The sequence below is a fragment of the Diachasma alloeum genome, unplaced genomic scaffold, assembly GCF_001412515.2.
Source record: "Diachasma alloeum isolate Michigan unplaced genomic scaffold, Dall2.0 Dall_scaffold_78908, whole genome shotgun sequence".
In the NCBI taxonomy this organism is placed as follows: Eukaryota; Metazoa; Arthropoda; class Insecta; order Hymenoptera; family Braconidae; genus Diachasma; species Diachasma alloeum.
This window is the reverse complement of record NW_021683643.1, coordinates 3,932,733-3,955,670: the sequence shown is the minus strand read 5'-3', so window position 1 is coordinate 3,955,670 and position 22,938 is coordinate 3,932,733. Positions and strand designations below refer to the sequence as shown.

The window sequence follows — 22,938 nt, the reverse complement described above, 5'->3', positions numbered from 1 at the left end:
CGGGTCAGAATCTTTAAAACTTTAAATAATAAAATAATGATAATGATAATTAAATAATGATAACGATTGATAATGATAATTGAAGAATAATAATGATTTTACTATTTAAACTTCTGAGGTCGAAATTTCAAAAATTTTAAAAAATAAAATCGTTGCGATATTTTCGGTAATCTAGCATTAAATGAAACTCCAATAGAAGCTCTGACATTCGTGCAGCATGCGTATAAATGTGGAAAAGTATTCCAGCGAAAATAAATGGCCAAAGTACTTGGATTCTTAAAGGGTAACAAATTCCCGCTAATTTTCCAATTTTTTGAACAAATTTCCGGCTGAAATTTATCGATATTTCTACAAATCGAAGCACATTAATCTCCAGGAAGCGATCATAAATATCAATGTGCTTTGGGTTAAAAAAATATTAATAACTTTGAGCAGGAAATTTGTTTGAAAATTTCGAGAAAGCGGTAGCCTTCTATCATTCCTTAAAGAACTAAGCTATTCCTTCTGCTGCCCCCATGCGGCAGAACCGTAACAAAGCTCTCATTCTCACTATCACTGGTATTGAAACTCGCCTGTCTCTCGACCCCAAGAGACCTGAACCCATTGCTCCTGACCCCAATGTCCACCCCGGAGTCCATGCTCTTGGTGAAACTCTCCCCATGAGAAAGTCTCCTAAAATTCCCAAAGAAGACGCTATCAGTCCCAACACTCTCCGCTCCACTCTCACTAGCGCCATCGCAAATCGATTCAGTCTCATCAGTCTCCGAGACACTCCCAAAGTCATACTTTATAGCCTGCTTCTGAGACTCATTGCTATCCGTGCTGGAAAGATATCCGCTGTCCTCAACCTTTCCGTGCTGCGCATTTCTGAACCTCTTCATGGAGTGCCCTGGAAGGGCTCCAAGGCTTCCCTTGTAATCTGATAAGAATTTTCTGTCCAATGTCTTCATCCCTACGAGATGTTCAACACGGACAGGAGGGCGTCCGCCGGCCGTAGGGGCGCCTGCTTCAGCTGAGCTCCTGTCCCGTTCGTTTTTTGACCCGTCATTTCTTCTCGGTGGTTTCGGATGTTCGTAGATCCCCTCAGTAGGTGGCAGTGGCACCACATCCGGTTGGTTCTGCTTCCTCTGTCTCCTCGCCTGTCTCTGATCAGGTGTCAAGTACTTCGAGGATTTCCAGGTCCCATTCTCCTCAAACTTGTCACTGAGCGAGCCATAACTACTCATCAAATTCGAATCTGCAGCATTTGCGTGTAGTTTGGCTTCATAAATCTCTCGAAGACTTCCATAACCCTTTGACAAGGAGCCATCGGGACTATTCGGCTGTATATCATCCCTAAAACTCCCCTTACTCCTCAGCAAAATCTGCGCAGGCCTCTCCAAAGAATCCACAAAAGACTCATTCATCTGTCCTTTCTCATAAATTACATCTCCATTGATTTTCAATTTCATTGGTTTTCTGTCGAGCGTGTCTGGTTCATACTCGGACTCATCCTGTTTAACATAGTTGTCCGGCGAGTCTTGGACCTTTATCGTCAAGTGTCCAGGATTTTCCGGCTCATAACTAATTTCCGGACTTGAATCATCACTGTTCGCTGGACTCGCATACCCGTCATTAACATAAACTTCACTGACCAATGAATAACCTTCGGGCCGTTGGGAAATCAATTCCGGTAGAGTATTGTAATAATTTCGTCTCAGCACTTCGTCATTTGTTTCAATTTTCTTCGGCTCATTCTCCGCTACTTCTGATTCTTTTATTTCGTTACTTGTCTGGGGGGTGAGTGTGGACGATGGTGATTCTTTCTCTTTGGCTACTGGTTTCTTCTCCCGTTTACGACGATTCGTCCTCTCCAAGCTGTCCACCTCGTAGTCGGTTAATCTGTGGTGATGTTCCAGGGCTTTCACGACTACCATTTCCTTTATCACCGCATCCATGATTGTTTTGACTGGGAATTTCGAAGTTGGGAGCTCTGGGATCATGTCTGGGAGGTCTTTCGTGGGAACCGGAGGGGCCTGTGATTTCTTTCGTCTGATTGTATTCTCGGGGGATTTCTTGACGGTCTTAGAAGATTTAAGAGATTCTTTGTTCGTCTTTTCTGAGCTTCCGTCGGGGGAGAAACGTTGCTCATTCTGGCGTCTCTCGTTCTCCTGCATCGCGTTCTCAAGAGCCGCGTTTTCCTCCATTTGCTTTATGAAGGAGTTCTCGATGGCTTTCCGGACTTTGGCGTTGAGGAAGTCTTCCGGCCCGTTTGACAGCTCGAGCTGACGTCTTCTTGTTCGACAGAAGCGATCGTAGTTGGTGTCCTCGAACATTGACTTGGTGGATCGTCTGGAAATGCTGTGCTGGTCATCATCGCCCATGATCTCGCTCCTCGCTATGTGCTGGAAGGTCCTCAGCATCGGTGGATTGTCCTTCCAGGTAGCGAGTGACGTAGTAGTACCGTTTCTAGACTCGGCTTTGAAGAAATCGTTTTTGGGATCGCGCAGGTGTTCAAGACTTCTCGCAAAGGTTCGCACATTCTCCTGGAAGTTCTTTCGGTGGTCTTCCAGGTCCCTCCAACGACGCTCTGGGGGTTTGACGTCCGCCAACCAGGCTCTGACTCTACTCTCACCGGGAATTGGTCGCGAGTTGTCGGGGAGAATAGGGGGATTGGGACGGGAGTCTGTGCAGCCGGGGCAACCGGTGCATCTTTGGGACTTTCTGGAACGTGCCACAGACTCCTGGACCGAACCTGCACGCTTGTTCTCGGAAGAACTGCAACGTCCGGAAGTTGATTCCTCCTCGGGGATCCCCGAGAGGGACGGGACGAAGCGCTTGGCTGCCATTTTGTGTTTTGCGATGGAAATCACCTCGCGGATTTTCAGGAGGAATTCTATGGCTGCTGGTGGCGGAGCCTGGAACAATAATTCATAATGATGTTTATTCTTTTTTGTGCCATTTAAAAATGTCCCTGGAAGTACCTGGTTTCCAGTGAAAATATATGGATTTCAGAACGCTAGTACTGAAATGGAGAACTTGCATGAATTTTTTCAGTTTTTGGTAAACGCGTGCTTGGAAAAGTCCCTTTTTGTTTACAGATTTTTGTGCATAAAGCGGTACTTTTGGTTACTTTCACGAGAGTAAACGAAAAGTGAATCCCGTAAACGAAAAGTCATTTTTCGTCAAAGAGAACTAGAAGGTAGAAAGAAAAATCCCATACCGCCTAGCCGGGATTCAAATCCGGGTCTCCCAGTTACGCGCCGGGGACTCTCCCAACTAAGCTACAGGGAACTACGGAAATTTCCTCTCAAAATTCGCCTGACAACACCGCCTAACCACCTTTAGGCATTAAATAAATTCAAAGAGAATTAGAATTTAGAGAGAAAAAAATCCCGCACCGTCCAGCCGGAAGTCGAACCCGGGTCTCCCAGTTACGCGCCGGGCACTCTCCCAACTAAGCTCCCGGGAACTACGGAAATCTTCCCTCCAATTTCGCCTCACAACACCGCCTAACCACTTTCAGGCATTAAATCAATTCAAAGAGAATTAGAATTTAGAGAGAAAAAAATCCCGCGCCGTCCAGCCGGGATTCAAACCCGGGTCTCCCAGTTACGCGCCGGGCACTCACCCAACTAAGCTACGGGGAACTACGGAAATCCTCCCTCCAATTTCGCCTCACAAAGCCGCCTAATCACCTTTAGGCATTAAATAAATTCAAAGAGAATGAGAATTTAGAGAAAAAAAATCCCTCAACTAATACGACGATGACGACGAATAGTGAAACCACTTTTCATTTATAACAGCTGACTTTATAGTTACAGTATAAGTTCAAAATATTAAGATAATTTTCCTCTGGAAAACCGAAGTGACTATCAAAAAGGTCTTCATCAATAAACATTTTAGCTTCAATTTGATGGATATCATCACTTCTGCTTCGAATTGAATGAATAACTCACCAGGAGAAATTGTCTCTCAAAGTACGCAGGATTGAAATACAGTTTTCGCCTCTGCACCCCTGGCAGCATCGAACTATCCACCGCATGCGTGCCCTCGAAAGTCTCCACAATCCTGACATCCTCATCGGGAATCCTCTCACCAATGATTGGAGACCCAAAGGGACCGTCTGTCTGCTCCACGAACGTCTGCGGGTGGATGACAGCGGAAGTGACTTTCTCAAAACCCGGGTCGGTGTCACTGGGACTCAAGTCCTCCCCATGGTCGCTCTCACTTCTCACACTATTTGAGTCGCTCTCAAAGTGTCTGGACGCCAACAAGGGGTTGCTCTTCACTAATACCGTGCCCTCGCGACCAGCTGTGATGGCAATCTCCGGATCCTGGAGTTTCTTTCGACGAGATTTCTGACTGTGCAGATACAAAGAAACGCTGACGACGTAGATCAACGCCAGGAGGACCGAGGATATTCCAATTGCCGTGTACTCGAAGCTGGAGAGACCTCCGGGACCTTGAGTCGATGAGGCGAACGATACCTCTCTGATAACTACGGAATAGAGTGAGAGAGAACTATAGATAACAATGGATGGAAATTTACGGGGATACGTTGGTGAAATTTATAAGTCTCCACTGAGCCTTAGGACCCATTGAACGACAAAGCACGTCTAAAAAACTGCGTTAAAAAATTCTTGTTAAATTCAAGTTGGGGAAGTGAACTTTTGGTTAATTGAACTTTTGTCAAAAATTGAACCTCCGACAATAAAAACCTTAGGTTATCTGGCCGTTTGTAAGAACATAGGTAACACCAGTGTTTGTGATTGGAATTTCAGAGTGCAATTGTATTATTTATTTCCTCGTGGATATGAATTTGTGTCAAATCATTTGTAATCAAGACTTAATGCTGTTCATTTTGGATATGATGGTTTGCATTGTGGTTCGTTCGATTTTTTCCATTTTTCCTTCCGAACGAAAGCTTACAAAGCTTACAAAGCTCGTTCAACAAATTTATGTTTCAAAATTTTTGTGTCAGGGCAACTAAATATGGTCCAAAAAGACCGAATATGTGATTTTTAGAAGGTGTCTGTATATATGAACTTTTTTTTCAATGTTTTTGCAATTTTCTTTATAGGGGAGGGTAGGATAAATTGGAAACTTTTGACTTTTTAAAAAATATTCATGACGTGTTGAATTGTTCATGAAATAGAACAATTCTATTTTTCAATTGAAAGAACAATAATTCCTCTTTGTGATGAGGTTGGAGCTCAATTGATAAATCTGTTTCTGAGTTATGAATATTTAAAAAAAAGTCAAAAGTGTCCATTTTACCCCACTTTTTCAAGTTTTTTGAAGTTCAGGTTGTTCGAATTTTTCTTTCTTCAAGTTTTTTTGTTACCAAGTTGTTTTGACCAAATTTAGTTGACCAAGTTGTTTTGACGAAGTTTTTTTCACGGAAGTTTTTTAGACATGGACCTTTGAACAGTTTGTGATATCTAACGGGATATGAGAAGAACTAGGGAAATTCGTGGAGCCGATCGATTTTGTCCCGTAAAACCACGAAAAACTTCATTTTTTTGCTGTTTTTACTTTCGTAATGCTCTCCTTGCGCATTACGAGTAATGCGCACGGAGAGCATTGTTTTTTTCAAATGTTCGTAATACTCTAAAGAATAAAGTTAAGCATTCTTTTTGTCTTATTCGCAATACATCATAAATAAATCAATTTTGAATTTCATAAATTTTTCCCGTTTCTAGAGTAGGACTAAAAATTAATTGTTGTTAGTAACTGAACATTGTAATCATGCGTAATCCAATTTGTATGAACAAAAAAAATGGCAGGTAGAAGCGAAAAGGCGGGCTTAAAAGAAAATTTATGAAAGTCAAAATTCACTTACTCGTGATCTATTGCGAATAAAGTAAAACGGATGCTTACCTTTATTCACTAGAGTGTAACGAACGTTAAAAAAAAGCTAAAACTGTATGAGAACGACGGCGCAAGAGGCATTTTGATTGTGAAAACAGGAAAAAATGAAGTTTTTCGTGGTTATACGGGGTAAAATCGATCGGGTCCGTAATTCTCCCTAGTTATTTCTACATTCCGTCATATATCACAAACTGTTTAATGAGTCCCAAGGCCCAGTGAAGACCTTTAAATTTCACTGGCGTACACCGAGAAAAATGTTCAGTAAACATTACGGAACGAACAGTTCGCTCACCGATTACGGAATCGACTCAGAAAATTTAAGTGACGGTATCATAATTTTTCACAGGAGATTCAGGTAAAAATTAAGGAACGCTCCGGAAAAATTCCGTGACAGTTCCGTAAAATTTCCTACAACCACATTTTACTCAAGAGGTACGGAAAAGATACGTAATTTTTATTGAATATTTCTCTCCGTGTATCCCCTCAATTTGAGACACCCTATATAATCGATCTTCAATGTATGAAAAATCTCACTCCAATAGCCCGCGACTTAAAAAAGTTATAGTACACGGAGAGAAATTTTTGATAAAAATTATGCTACCGTTCTATAAAAGTGTATCATGAGTGATCGTTTCCATCCCGAAATTTGGTAGAAATTAATATATGCTGATGAAATTTTATTCTGTGTTAGAGAAATTTTATCCTGATAAAGATAAAAATTACCGTGCCCGTAGAGTAAAAATTACTGTACCGATAGGGTAAAATTTACCAACCGTTCTAGAATTTTCGTTGTTATCAACATAAAAATTACTGGACTGGAAGGGTAAAATTTAATATGCGTCAGGATAAAATTTCTCTAACTTAGAATAAAATTTGATCATTATATGTGGACGTCCGCATGAAAAGCGACTACTTTGGCACTATTGGAGTTATGTTTATTCCCATAATCTTGATCCGATTCTGAACATTCAGAGCCCAGAATGAACTTGATAGCGTAAAGAGTGACGACGCTAAAGAAGATCGAAAAAATAATTTAACATGGGTTCAAATGCGAGTTAGCAAGAGAAAAACGTGAATATCTCGGAAATTAGAATCGACGAAAAAGTGGTCCCTTTTCATGCGAACGTCCACATATATTAATTTTTACTAANAAAAAAGTTATAGTACACGGAGAGAAATTTTTGATAAAAATTATGCTACCGTTCTATAAAAGTGTATCATGAGTGATCGTTTCCATCCCGAAATTTGGTAGAAATTAATATATGCTGATGAAATTTTATTCTGTGTTAGAGAAATTTTATCCTGATAAAGATAAAAATTACCGTGCCCGTAGAGTAAAAATTACTGTACCGATAGGGTAAAATTTACCAACCGTTCTAGAATTTTCGTTGTTATCAACATAAAAATTACTGGACTGGAAGGGTAAAATTTAATATGCGTCAGGATAAAATTTCTCTAACTTAGAATAAAATTTGATCATTATATGTGGACGTCCGCATGAAAAGCGACTACTTTGGCACTATTGGAGTTATGTTTATTCCCATAATCTTGATCCGATTCTGAACATTCAGAGCCCAGAATGAACTTGATAGCGTAAAGAGTGACGACGCTAAAGAAGATCGAAAAAATAATTTAACATGGGTTCAAATGCGAGTTAGCAAGAGAAAAACGTGAATATCTCGGAAATTAGAATCGACGAAAAAGTGGTCCCTTTTCATGCGAACGTCCACATATATTAATTTTTACTAAATTTCGGGATAGAAATGAGGAAACGATGACTCATGATACACTTTTATAAAGCGGTAGGGTAATTTTTATCAAAAATTTCTCTCCGTGTAGTCTCCCCTAATCTTTCTTCTAAAGTTTCTTAAAATATTCCTCAATGAATTCGCCAAACTCAAGAATATTCGCGGAATGATTGAAAATCAAATGAATTAATAACGGAAAATTCCTTACCACTCTTTGACGGTGAGCCAGCAATTCTAAATGCCACACACGGCGTAAAAACTCCCGGATAACTAGCATTTGGATCTGCATCGCGGCAAGTGAGTCTGGTAACCACAACTTTCCCCTCAGCAGCCTCCCTGAGTCCAGCCTCACCGGTCCACCTGAGAAATGCTCTCCCCTCATCGCGAAATAGTCTAAAAGGTGGCTCCGGACTCGAGAGATTCCTCAATTCCGACCAGCCCGGCTTCCCCAGCTGCTGAGCTCCCACAATTCCGCAGACTGGTGTCTTCACGCCTGAACAATAATCACCTTGAGTCTAAAATTATGGATGATTAAATTTACTACACACCTTCAAACAGTATCTCCGCTTGGGGGTAAACAATCTGCCCACATTGCGGTAGAAAAACGTACGGCACTTTCTCAATGGCTCCAGAACTACCGAGAAACCCAGCGACACTGCACTCTGTAGAAAAAACCGAAACAATGACTCGTGAATAATCAGCAATCAACGCAGTGTGACTTTGCTTATCTAATCTAGCGGTAAATCAAGGGACGAGATACCGAAGTCAGTTCAACTTGAATATAGGAACAATGGGATTTAACTGTAATTCATTTGACGATTGGAAAAAAATCGATGGAATCTGCGGAGATATGTCCTCTCGTGAGTTTCCGAGTTTGTTTGGAATTTCACAGAGAGGCAGAACCATGAGGCAAGGTTGTTGATGAAGACCTACTGGTGTACGGAATTCTAAATTGTTTGGATTTCTTTCATATTGTAAAAAATCGGAGTTCCGAGGATTTTTGAATGCTTATGAATAAGACAGCCGAAGGTTGTAGGTCACTAAATCATACTGGCCGTTTATGTATGCTTTTTCATACACTGAGAGAAAAATATAATTCTTCTGACTATGTTCCATCACCATCGAATTATAGTCAAAAAATCCTCAACAATTTTTCATGGGTTACGGTAACTATGGCCGGAGAAGTAATTACTACAATGGAATGTAGTCATTGCTACTATTTTATAGTTCTCCTCACGATAGATTTGTCGTGGTTACTTTTGAACTTTCGTTAGTTTAACTGCATTTTGATTTGCAAAAATTACGCTTGTGAAGTTACTATAATGTTATGTGCCGCATACAAAAAAAAATCGTATCGTTCACCAAAATGCGTCAACTATTTTCTTATTGTAAATCGAACTTCAGATTTTTCTCTCAGTGTATAAACATACTAGATTTCAAACACTGAAAAGAAAAAGTTTTGGTTTTTCTAATTCTTATAGATTTTTATAGATCTGTGATTCTACAATTTAACGAGTGAGGAATCTTCGAATTAAGTGATTTTGTTACCAATTTTTAGTGGCATGATCTTGAAAATCAGACACAAAACCGGAATCTAAGGGGGTTTGTCCCTCAATTTTGGTGACAGAGTCTTTGAAGCTAAATATGCGGAAAAAAATATATAAATTCACCATCTAGTTGTTGAGGTTCACTAACTGGTTGGTAATTCATTTTTTTTGACACACGTAGAGAAATATTCAATAAAGATTACGTATCTTTTCCGTAATTCCGGAGCGAAATGTGGTTGTAGGAAATTTTATGGAACTGTCACGGAATTTTTCCAGAGCGGTTCGTAATTTTTATCTGAATATCCTGTGAAAAATTACGATACCGTCACTTAAATTTTCTGAGACCATTCCGTAATCGGTGAGCGAATTGCGAGTTCCGTAATTTGTATTGAACATTTCGCTCCGTGCAACTAGTTGGTGGAATTCACCAAATAATTTTCTCCGAGTTTCTACTCTATTACTAAAATTGAGGGATCAGCATACTGATGTTGATTACAGTGTCAAGAATTATCCCGGTAAACTGGGGCAATGGGTAAGTTCGTTGGCTCATATGCTCGAGGTCCCGGGTTCAAGATTTGGGCCAGTAGAATATGGTGCGATATGACTATTTAAAGTTGGATCAGATTCCGTGGTACAGTCGAAACTGAGTAAGATCGATGTAAAATACTTATTGAAAAAAAAGTGTTAAGAATCCCTGAAAATCAGGGATAGATCATTGGTAATTTAGAGATACATAAAAGCAAAAAACAATTTCCTCTGTGAAGGTATGAGAGCCTCACTCAGCTAAGATTTTCCAATTCTCGAGGGGCCGTGCTCTTTGATATCATTTTGATATTTTTCAACAATTAGTCACTTTCTTCATTTTTCTTATACACGGCAACGCACGAGAAAAAAATCATCTTGAATCGAACCGGAAAGTCGGTCTGAATTAAATCGGACTGAATCATAACGGGAATCAACTTATTTGATTCTATTCGATTTTTCGAGTTGATTCAAGTTGATTTTTCGGCTTGATTCAAGTCAAATTTCGGCTTGATTCCAGTTGATTTTTCGGTTTGATTCAAGTCAATTCTTCAACCGCCCCCTGTATAACTCCCAAGAATCACTATGAATTAAGTAAAAAAAATCAACTTCAATCAAGTCGTAAAATCTACTTGGATCAAGTCGAAAATAGACTTGAATCAAGCAAAAAATCGACTCAAATCAAGTCAAAGAATCGACGTGATACGTTTCTTCTTGAAGCAATCTACTTTTCTGCTTTATCAGGTCCGAAATTCGGATCGATGGAGTCCGAGTCACTCGACTTGAATCAAGCCGAAAGTCGACTAGAATCAAGCCGACGTCGACTTGAATCAATACGTTTTTCTGGGTGCGTGGGGAGGGGGCGGACGCCTAGTGGTGAGATTTGTATCTCCCTTTTCATCACGAGTTAACCCTCTAGCTGCCGTTCAGGCGATTTTAAAGAAATTGTCTCAGTCACATGCCCATTTCACACTGTACCCTCTCGATGCTTTCTTTATATATCCTTGACAATTAGGTACTAAGAGAGACATGTGCAAAGAAATAATCGAGGGGAGTGAATTTATGCGTCGAAAATCACCGTGAATTATTCGCCATAGGCGATAGCGGGCCGATGAATGTAACTCAACGTGAATCGTTAATCTTATCCAAGGCCGTTCGTACAGTCCCGGGAGACCACGATTCCATTGGACAAGCCGTGATTTACGCGCCTGCGACTTTTCCCGTTTCCCTGGGTTTTTTTCTATCCTCTTCTTTAATTTATGAAATGTTTCTACGTCTGGAAAAAATCATGTTCTCCTGAACTTTGGCACCGTAAACTTGGGTCAGAGGATTTCTGGCCCCTAACTGATAAATTAAACGAGAAATTATGTGGGGTTGAGGGACGGAAGATGTCTGGTTTTGGAGAGAAGTGAGAGGAACCACTTTTCTGATAAAGTGGGTGCCATTAATTCAACGGAAGTCAACGGGGCCACTGCCACACCGGGTCGCCAGATTCAGTGGTGACGGTGACCCGCTGAGACACCTGTCCGCGTTGCGGTACTTTTTGGTCCTTGAAAAGCTCGAGGAGTTGTATAATTGGCCCAGCAAATTAAACTTGTTTAATTTTTCTCTGATTTTTTTGCAGCGCTTCACCTGAGAAGAAGAATCTTCTCGATGATCTCTTCTGATATTTTAATTGACTTACTTCTCACCATTCACCCATCCGGCTATCGAAAACGCTTTTCATATTGCTTGAGGAGAGGAAAGGTTTCAGGGGCCTATCAGAAATTCCTCGGAATTGTATTGATATTGACTATTGGGTCGGAGAATTCATTTGAACTCAGAGCAAGGATCGCCAAGTGAGCTTCGAAATTTGAATGTAATTTCTGAGCCTGATAATGAGATAGTTGTCGACTTTTTTTAAAGCAAATGAGTTTCGAGATGGGGAGACGGAATAAAGATAATTTACAGTTCATGTTGAAAAATGGAGAATACGCAGTTTGGGAAAATCCAGACTACACGCGAATTTATTCCAATACTTTAATATCAACTGATTTATGAAAGTTTTAAAAGTGGTTAGGCCTCAGAATTTTCATTCAGGCGTAGTTTAGTGGAGAATTTTATGGATTACCAAAAAATTTTCTCGACATTTTTCTTGTCCCTATGAATTTCTGAAAATTCCCGATAGATATCTGATTATAAGAAAAAAATTGTTTTTTAAGAAGTACGTCTTCACGTGTTTCAAGAAACTCATGGCTCGAAAATTGAGAAGAAGCAAATATCTTACACTGACTGTAAGAAAAAAAAAATATTCGTCAAGAGATTTTGTGCTTGTGTCAAAGACGAGGATAAATTTGTTTATGACAAGAAAGTGATTTATTCAATAGTTTTCCAGTCTCAAATCGAAAATATTTTAATGCAAAAACCTGACTTGATGCAGGAAAAAATTTAATAAAAAAATCTAGCGAATTCGATGGACAATTATATTGGATTTCTATTGAAATTTTTATCCGTTTTTGGCCAATGCTATTGAAATGTTCAATAGATAATATTCTATTGAAAAAATCAGTGAAATGAGATATTTTCTATAGAATTTCCTCGGCTCAAGTTTTCTAAGTTTATTTCATTCGATTTTTCTTTTCATCAAGGAAATCAAACAAAAAAACTTGGAAAATTTGAGCCGAGAAAATTCTATAGAAAATATCTCAATAGAATAAATTGTATAGAAAAATCGAATTCTATTGACTTCATCTATAGAATATTGTCTATTAAATATTTCAATAGAATCAGCTAGAAACTAATAGAAAGTTCAATAGAATTCCAATAGAATTGTCTAGCAAATTCGCTAGGGTTTGCAATTGAATTTTTTCAGACGTAATTTTTTGGTCAAGTACAAAATCCCTTGCCGAAAGTTGTTCTGTCTCGGTGTAAGATATTCTTTTCTTATCAATTTTCAAGTTATGAGTTTCTTGATACAAATAAAGTCCTACTACTCAAAAAAATTGTTCTTCTCAGTGTGCACCCATCTCTCGAATTTAGAACTTGCTTGCATTTTCATTGAAATTCTCTATAAATTAGATCTTCCACACGGAGAGAAATGTTCGGTAAAAATTACGGAACGCTCTGGAAAAATTCCGTAACGGTTCCGTAAAATTTCCTATAACCATATTTCGCTCCGGAATTACGGAAAAGATACGTAATTTTTATTGGATATTTCTCTCCGTGCAATCGATAAATCATTTGAAATTTGATATTGAATTGTCCAGTAATTTGTCGAAGAATATTTATGTATGATCAATGGAAGAAGAACGGTCTAGACGTCCCGGGGAGGGTCGTGATAATTTCATTCGGGTTGCACACTCGGCCATCAGTATACGCAGTTGAACCTGGAGTTTTATTGCCGTCGATGACTGATGATCCACGTGATGACGAAGTCGCTTTATTTATCGTTTTCGCACGACCCAGAGCCGCGTACGCTCATGCGTCATTCTCCTGATTTCCTTTGGCTTTGAAAAGGTGGCGATCTTGATTTTGATAGAATGAATATACCTGAAGACTGCATTAGATTCATACCCAGAAGGTTTATAATCGCGCCCCCTTTTATAATAGATTACTGTAAGAAGTACTTTTCTCCATATGAAGTAGACTTCTCCGGAGTAGGGGTTTGATCCTTCTACACTCAATTAGTTGTGTAGCGCTTATTTTCTAAATGCCGAAAGATAAAATCCGAAACTATTGTGCTATCATGTGAACTAACTTGAGCATGCGAAATCAATGGACACCCTGAGAGCAATCGATGCCATTTTTCGGGAGGCGAATGCACGGAGAGAAATATTCAGTAGTAATATCACTAGTGCTTCAAAATTATCGGATATTTTCCGATAGCTTCGTTGCCTAGGAACGATTGTGTCAAATTTTGCAGGTTTAAAATCCCGAGTGCGAAGTATGAGGGATTTTTCTGCAAAATTTGACACACACGTTCCTAGGCAGAGAAGCTTGAGGAAAATATCTGATTAATTTTGAAGCACGAGTGGTATTTGACGGATTATTTTTCCACTCGGATTTCGGCCAAGCAGAGTGCAGTGAATAGCATCCGGATACATTTACACAGCCATATATTCACAACCCACTTTTTTGTTTGTCTGTCACACAGAATATTAAACGTGAAATGCGTTGAAAGATGAGAAACATTTGAAAAGCTACTAGTGAATTTTCGTCGGAAATTTTTTAGAAATTTCCGAAATAAAACTGCTTGACAGCCTGAAATACTGCCCTCTGATTGGCTGAAATCCGACTGAGAAAAATAATCAATAAAAATTACGTATCTTTTCCGTAATTCTGGAGCAAAATGTGGTTGTTAGGTAATTTTCCGGAACTGTCACGGAATTTTTCCAGAGCGTTCCGCAATGCTGATCTGCATCTTCTGCGAAAAATTACGATACCGTCACTTTAATTTTCTGAGTCGATTTCGTAATCGGCGAGCGAATGGTGAGTTCCGTAATTTTTACTGAATATTTCTCTCCGTGGGGAGTTTTGAAAGTTTTTCAAAAGTGACATTTTTTAATGAAAGATTTCGCGTTTTTACAGATATAGTTCTGTGAAAGACCAAACTCTTTGATCAAAAGGAGAATACGGCGTTTGAATGAAATGTCACTTTTAAAACCCTACTGCAGACACATTTTATGGACAATTTTGTAGCAGCCATCGGAAAAATTATATTATTTAAATACAATTATTTTTTCACAATAGTTATAAAACCATTCAATAACATTAAATAAATTTTCATCATTACATTATTAATAATCAATTAATCTCAAATTTTCCATTATATTGTAACGAATCTTCAACTTCTCAATTGCGTTCCATAATTTATTTATTCCGTTCTTTCTCCCGAATCTCTCCTCTGAAGTTCGCGTCATTCTTTTGTCATTCATTATTCTTTTTCTTTCCGTTTTTTACACTTCCTGTTATATTTTTCTTCGCCTCGTTTAATTGCAATAAACTATTATTTATTTTAAACCTGCGTGTTCTTCAATATTATCAATTAGTAATTGCCATTGAAGATTAACGATTACTTAGTTGATCAAAAATTAGTTTAAGAAATTTCACATTATCCAATTAATGATCGCTCGACAATTTTTAATTCCCATCGGATTGTCAAGTTTCATATTTCAATCAAGGCAGGTGACATTCTATCTTTCCGCTCGTTCCGTTCAACGCGAATGCCGTAGCGTGGCGCTACTTGGCATTCGCGTTGGATTTAAGGGATCACTTATCTTCGCGCGCCAGAAAAAAATCCGTAGAGAAATTTAGCGCATTCGTTAGAAAAGTCTATCAAATTTACGTGGAACTGTTACTTGATAAAAATTTCTAACATGCGTACCGAAATTTTCTACCAAAAATGTTCAACGGCCAAAAAAAATCATGAAATCTCAAATTTTATTGGGCATGCAATGAATTCCAATTCTTGAGCAGTAGATAGACGGGAATTCGACTATTTATTTGAATTTTCAACCGAAACATGAATCTCCAGTATTAAATAACACTGAATTGTCAATTTATCTCAAATTGGAAATTTGAGAATATATTAATCTGAACTCTCTTGATTTCTATGAAATTTCATGGAATAATTGAATTGAATTTCACCGTTTCCATCGACAGAATTTATTGAAATGTCCTCGGAACTGATATTCGATCAAAATTTCCGAAAGTCTACCGGAAATTTTTACCTGAAATTTTTAACTATGATTTTTGAAGCAATTATTCTATTCAATCATAGATGTAGAAACGACTGTATATATTGAGCTTTATATATTGAGATACTCTCGACTGGATTAAACTCGAATTGAAGCGAAATCAAGAAAGAAAATTAATCCAATAAATGAGTCTTCGAAAGTCTTCAAACGAGAGAATGAAGCGACATTGGTCGGTGAAAGTGTTGACTGATGGTGACGATTTTTCAGAAAGTACCGAATCTCTCTTTCACCTCCCTGATGGGCAAGTAAGATCCATCGAGTTTCTCAAATTGAAAATTTGTCCATCTTTTCCATCATCCTTTGGTCCGAATTTTAATGAATCCAGTATGATAATTCAGCCGTTCCTGATGACTAATGTGAATATTATTCTCGACTCTTAGCTGTTGATATTATTGATCGATTTCCCATTAATAACACACCTGATCCGATGAAATTCTCATGTTTACACAAGTCATTATCTCCGCGTACGCAGTTCTCCCCCCGAAATATTGCACGTGACCAGAAATTATTATTCAATCAATTCCGTCCCATCATCGTCTTCTCGTTGTTCCTTGATCAAAGCCCGCGCAAAGGTAAACAAAAAAAAGAGAAGGGAGAGCACGGAAAAAAGGTAAACGATCTTGAATAACCGGATTTGGGTTACCTTAATATCGCGTGTTGGAGGAATCGTGGCAATTTCTCTCATGGTTAAAATTTGGATACTAATGAATATGTTCAAATTGTGGAAACATTTTTTCACGCAGAGGAGCCTGAATACTTGCTCCATAATGACACATCTCGTTGATAAAAATTACATGACCTCTGAAATGAATGTAATCGTTCTTCAATCAGATAGGTTGACACCCTGGGGACGTAAACGAGTTAACCAAGTTTACCCGAAAGAAGTATTGCGTCTTACTCACCATGAATATCGCTCACGCAAATGTTGAGGTCTTCCCGAAAAATTGGGGTATTCGATTTGCATTGACAAATGCACGTGGTGTTGATACTGCTCAATCCCACGGATAATTGACGTGTATAGGGTGAGGCTGTCCCCCCGCTGAGTTGAACGCAGGCGTTTTCACAGGAGCCTGAAGAGATAATCAAAGTTAGAGAATGTCTTCATTAAGATTATGAGGTGAGGAGGACGATTCATCTTTTAAAAAAAGAATGTAACATTTCTCTATATTATAAAAGTGCGAATCGACTTCTGGTGATGAAAATTTAGGACACGAAATTAAGACTCCAAAATTAAGAGTCGCGAGGGTCAAACAAGGGTCATGAGTGTCAGAATAAGGGTCCGAGGGACAGAATAAACAGAATTAGGGTCAGTATAAGGGTCACGAGGGCCAAACAATGGTGACGAGGGTCAGAATAAGGATCATAAGGGTCAATTTAAGGGTCACGAGGATCAAACAAGGGTCATGAGGTTCAGAATAAGGATCATAAGGGTCAATTTAAGGGTCACGAGGATCAAACAAGGGTCATGAGGTTCAGAATAAGGATCATAAGGGTCAATTTAAGGGTCACGAGGATCAAACAAGGGTCATGAGGTTCAGAATAAGGATCATAAGGGTCAATTTAAGGGTCACGAGGATCAAACAAGGGTCATGAGGTTCAGAATAAGGATCATAAGGGTCAATTTAAGGGTCACGAGGATCAAACAAGGGTCATGAGGTTCAGAATAAGGATCATAAGGGTCAATTTAAGGGTCACGAGGATCAAACAAGGGTCATGAGGTTCAGAATAAGGATCATAAGGGTCAATTTAAGGGTCACGAGGATCAAACAAGGGTCATGAGGTTCAGAATAAGGATCATAAGGGTCAATTTAAGGGTCACGAGGATCAAACAAGGGTCATGAGGTTCAGAATAAGGATCATAAGGGTCAATTTAAGGGTCACGAGGATCAAACAAGGGTCATGAGGGTGAGAATAAGGATCATAAGGGTCAAGAGGATCAAGTAAGGGTCAGTATAAGGGTCACGAGGGTTAGAATAAGAGTTATGAAGGTAAAAAAATGGTCTCAAGGATCGGAATAAGGGTCACGAGGATCAGAATCTGGGTGATGAGGGGCAGATTAAAGGTGAATATTTTAAGTTAACAAATTAGGGATTTTCAGGGAAAGATGCGTTAGGGAGTGGGTGATTAGAAGATAATCAATCATAAAAATGATTGAATGGAAATTATGTTTGATTTTTTTAATCATTTAAATCAATAAACATTAGCTACGGTAACGACTGTCGAGCGAGAGAGGCCCAGTCTTGGTGGCCAAGAATATCATTTCGTTATCATTCCGGGGTTCAAATAAAAGCTCTGATGTTCACTTACAAAAGTGGAAAAGCATTTTATTGGAGAAAAAGAAGCTAAAGTACTTGGATATCCTTAATAACCCAAAAGTTTTGAATTTTACAACTGCATAAAGGAGAATATCCCTTCTAATTTAAATACAATTAGTGTAGATTCAAGACAAAATGATTAAAAATTAAAACTATTCTCTCCGATTTTTCAGAGAAGTCCTCTTTAGAATGTGAAAACTTGACTTAATGTGGCGATCTTTTGTTCGCGAGCTTCAGTACGACAGAGTTCTGAAATTCAGAGATTTTTACTGGAATCCAAAAATTTGTTTTCTCTATGGCGGACAGTCTTGTCGAAATTTTTCTATAAAGATTTTATAATATTGCATGAAAGTTCTGTTCGTCAACATCAATTGGATCCATGATCCAATTTTCGAGACAGGGTCAACTGATTAGTGTTCGAATGAAGCAGTAATCGAACTAATTTGTTACTTTTCCCTAGGAATAAATTGATAGACGGCAGTGATAACCAAATTACATGCAAAAAATGAAATTAGAACTTTTCAAGATGATGTTATAGTCATTAAAGACCTTTGAGCCTAGTATTTCCGGCAGATGAGAGAGCGAGAGAGAGATTAAGATGACTCGAAGAACGAGAGCACGTCAGTCTCGAATTTCTATTACTAGACAGGTAGTTTGATTGCTAAGGTTACACCCATTTTCATTTTTTTGTATTCTTGTCAATTTTACCATCGCATTAATATCAATTATATATTTTTTTTATGACGGTTTTGTGTTACGCCCTTGTGCAAGACCCTCGTGCAAGCAGGTGTTTGGTCATGATGATTCACAGATTGTTCTAATAGTTCCCACAACAAAACGTTTCCATTTTAGAGTATTTGTAATTTATTAGTGAAAATAGCTATACTGAAGCGAAACAAAAGTAATTATCCACTTGTTAAGGTTATCCTTCACGTTATGGAGGCGCGCGAGAGCGTCACCTTCAGTCTCGTAATATATAAGTTATAGAGTTAAATGAGATTCTACCGGTTTTAACAGCTATTCATAATGAAGTACATCGATCCATGTTTGTGGTTTATGATGGCACTGAATTATGAGCAGGAAAATCTAGAAAAACTGGTTGAGTCTTGCGACTGTGTGGAGGATTGCCTGGATCATTGCCGTACAGTCGAAACGGCACAATTACTTTCGTACGTTCTCAAAAGATTCATCGATTACAGACGCTAACTCTGGAATTTTTCCGAACTTTCTCGGTATGAACTCAATCAGGGAAAGCATAGTCAAATTAGACAGAAATTTTTGCGGAAATTTGCGGCACACTTCTTGGAAATTTTCATCAAATGACAGGTCCACTGAAATTTCAAGGCATTGGGACATTGAAGATTCACTGTTTGATGAACAATTTGGTAAATATCAGGAAAATTCAGATACATATTGTATTCTTGAGGTTCCAATTATCTGGGAAATCAGTGTAATGCGGTACTGAACATTAAGGATGTTCTACACCTTTTCGGTCAAAATTCACGTTTTTTAAATTTTTCTCGCGAATTGTCGGTCGGATTGACGCGAAAAAATATAACGTTTCTGCATTTTGTCATTATTTAATGACTCGCAAAGTTGCAAGGTGGTGCGATCATTTTTGTGCATTTTTGCTAAACGTTTAAAAGGAATCACAAAACTGTAGAAAAAACGCAGGAAAATGATCCCACCACCATGACACTGCGTGAGCCATTAAATAATGACAGAACACAAAAACGTTATATTTTTTCCGTCAATCCGATCGACAATTCGCCAGAAAAAGGAAAAAAAACGTGAATTTCAGCCAAAACGGTGTCGAACATCCTTAATATTTCACGTATGGAAAAATTTCATAGTAAACCCTACACTGAGAGAAAAACGACAAAGTTCTCAAACAAGTCTGACTTGTGCCAAGAAAATAGTTTTTTGAAAATTATCGAAAAAGGATTTTTTTGTGCCAAACATGCAGAGAGTGCGCCGGAATGAAAATTTTTTGTCACAAAAATAGATTTAGTAGTTCAAAAAAATGCATTCTCTGTACACGCAAGAAATGTCATTTCTAGCACTACTCCTTATTCGATACTCCCATACGTATTTTGCTCCCGAAAAATCTTCGTTTTATGCGAAACAAGAAATAGTAGTTTTTCGTTTCGATTGTCTAATAATGGCAGACAAGAAATGAACCCTTAAATGAAACAATCATAATGATATGATAGCAATCTTGTAACTTAGGGATAAAATATTTGTTGATAAATTTTCCTCTATATGAGATATTTTCATCCTGAAAAGGTACCGTCTGGTGTGAATTATCCGCTTCTGGCGCCAAATATTTCGTTGCTGTCGAAAGCAGAGCAATTATTCATGTTTGAGACTTTCAAATTCGAACCAAACAATTTCTTTTTTGGCAATTTTCAACTAGCGATTTTGTTGGCCCAAACAAGACTTGTTTGACAACGTGTTTATTTTTCTCTCCGTGTAGCGAATTCGCAAAACTATTCTATTGGATTTCTATTGAACTTTCTAATAGTTTTTGGCCGATTCTATTGAAATGTTCAGTAGAAAATATTCTACAGAGAAAGTCAATAGAATTCGATGTTTCCATACAACTTATTTTATTGAGATATTTTCTATATAATTTCCTTGGCTCAAATTTTCCAAATTTTTTTGTTTGATTTTCTTGGCGAAAAGGGAAGGAAAATAGAATAGAAACGTAGAAAATTTGAACCAAGGAATTTCTACAGAAAATATCTGAATAGAATAAGTTGCATAGAAAAAAAAATTCTATGGACTTCTTCTATACAATATTTTCCATTGAAAATTTCAACAGGATCGGTCAAAATCTACTAGAAAGTTCAATAGAAATCCAGTAGAATTGTCTAGCGAATTCGCTAGGTTTTTCTATTAAATTTTGTCGTGTGTGTTTGATTGAGCATTCAAGTTTGTTGGGGAATTCTCATCTTCTTTGTGCCAACCTTTCATTTCATTGAATGTTCGAAAGCTCATTTTTTTCACTCCTAAACTGAATTCAATATCGGTTTTCTGAAAGTTCTTACTAACTGTTCATGGAATTTAAGTTCGTCTCTGTTAGTGCGATAGAATTGGCTGTTCATTAATCATGTAGGTATTAGCGATCAACTTCATGGACTATCCAAACAAGATAATCATTATCAACTCACCTTCAACCATGAAAATATCTCCATCGACATGTCTCACAACAGAAACTTCTTGCGCTGCCCCGCACGGAAACCGTAAGGCACCCAAAATAACCAGAAGCCACAGTAGCATTTTTCCCTCAGCATTCTAAAAAAAAACGAATAAAAGTCATGAGCTCACATTCACGTGCCAATATCGAAGCCAATTACCATAAATCTCAACAATGTTTGTGATGCTATTAATAATGTTAATTGCCCGTCTTTTTTTTTATTAATTCATATACGAGCTCACCCATTCAACACTTAAAAACCAAAAACACGAAAAAAACAGGATGGATGACCATAAATTTGTCTCATCAAGCCGTGATTTATGGAGAATGATAAATTTGATGGAGTTGGGAAATGCGTCAGTAGGTGTTCCGAACCATTACACGAGGTGTTCAGAACCATCCAAAATTTTATGCTGCCTTAATGGTCAAAATTCTTCGCTGAAATATCCGGTACTTCTTGAAAATTTTATCCAATGACAGTTCCACCCAAATTTAAAGGCACTTTGTCATTGAAGATGAATAATGCAATAAAAAAAAATAGCACCTATAAATTTTATTTCAATTTGAATTCCCCTGATTTGTATCAATTTATATGAAGCTTTATGTAGATGAGTACGAATCAGCGGAATTCAGGTAAATAAGGGATAGCGAGGTAAGATGGACAATGGGGTAAAAGAGAATAGTGTGGAGGTTGATTACTATATGAGGTATTCCATGTCAAATGAGTCAACCCTCTTGGAAACTGATCTCGATTTTTTCTACGATTGGGGGAATTTTTTTTTTTTCAGATTTTTCAACAGTCCATTTCGGAGATATCATTTTTTCTTGGTTTTTTCGTTCTTTGTCCAATAACTCCAGTTCTATTCATTCGATTTTGATTTATGACACGTGAAAATTTTCGATTTTCTACCATCTATAAAAATCTTTTGAGTATTTTTTTGTCAATCGCTCTGTGCTTATAACACTGAATGTTCAAAAAAAAAAAGTTGAAAAATTCGAATTTTCAAAATTATGTCACGTTTCATTTTTCTCGTATTTTTTTCAGTAACTCGTGTAAACAAAACAAGTATTTTGAGCCGTCGTACAAGTTGGGTTTCGTCCTAGATCTATTTTATTTTCATTTTTTTTTCTCGACATTCCACGAATTCGGTCAAAATACCCCAAAATGGCGTTGATTGACTTTCATTATAAACAGTATGAAGTGAATTTAAATATATACTTATGTGTTACGTATTTTTCTGATACATAATTGAAGTCTTTTTGGAGTGTGTTGACCAAATTCGCAGAATTTCGAGAAAAAAAATTAAAAATCAAATAGATCCAGGACGAAACCCAAAATGGATGATGGCTCAAAATACTTGTTTTGATTATAAGAGTTACTGAAAAAAAATGAACAAAATAAAAGGTGACAGAATTTTAAAAATTCAAGTTTTTCTTTTCTTTTTTTTTTGAAAATTCGGTATTATGAGCACCTAGGGATTGAAAAAAAAGATTACCCAAAATCTTCTTATAGATGATAGAAAATAGAAAATTTTGAGCCGTCATAAATTTAAATCGGCGGAATGGAACCCGAGTTAATGAAAAAAATAAAGAAAAAATCATATCTCTAAAATGGACTGTCAAAAAAATTTGAAAAAAGTTGAGAGATAGTTTTTGTAGTCCCCCTATTGTAGAAACATCGAGATTATTTTCCAAAAGGGTGAGGGTCAGCCATTGACTCATTTGGCATGGGATACCTGATATAACTAATTTTACTCGTCAAAGATGTTACTTATGGTAAATACGAATGAGATGGGAACTCGGGAAGGAGGGGCATTCGTGATCATTCCGTAAGGTTGCACGCAAAATATTTCTTGAATTGGGGAGGTGGTGCCTGTACCTCTCAGTGGGTAATTCCGCCCACCCGTATCTTTCATGATTGGCTGCGAAAAAAAAAATATTTTTTTTATTATGCAAATAACAAGAAGTAATTTCAAGAGAAATTTTTCGGTTTTCTTCCGTAGAATGATGATTTAAAAA

At 37.8% G+C, this 22,938-nt stretch overlaps 1 protein-coding gene across 1 annotated transcript; it reads right to left on the bottom strand.

The window, feature by feature from the left end:
• Window positions 1-482: 482 nt before the first annotated feature.
• LOC107047702 lies at window positions 483-18,977 on the bottom strand. The gene is made up of 6 exons (XM_029126729.1): window positions 18,886-18,977; window positions 16,308-16,504; window positions 8,150-8,263; window positions 7,810-8,094; window positions 3,939-4,480; window positions 483-2,897 (listed from the first exon to the last, which is right to left on the bottom strand). The coding sequence occupies exons 1-6, from the start codon at window positions 18,975-18,977 to the stop codon at window positions 483-485; spliced, it is 3,645 nt and encodes a 1,214-aa protein (XP_028982562.1).
• Between the last annotated feature and the right edge of the window lie 3,961 nt (window positions 18,978-22,938).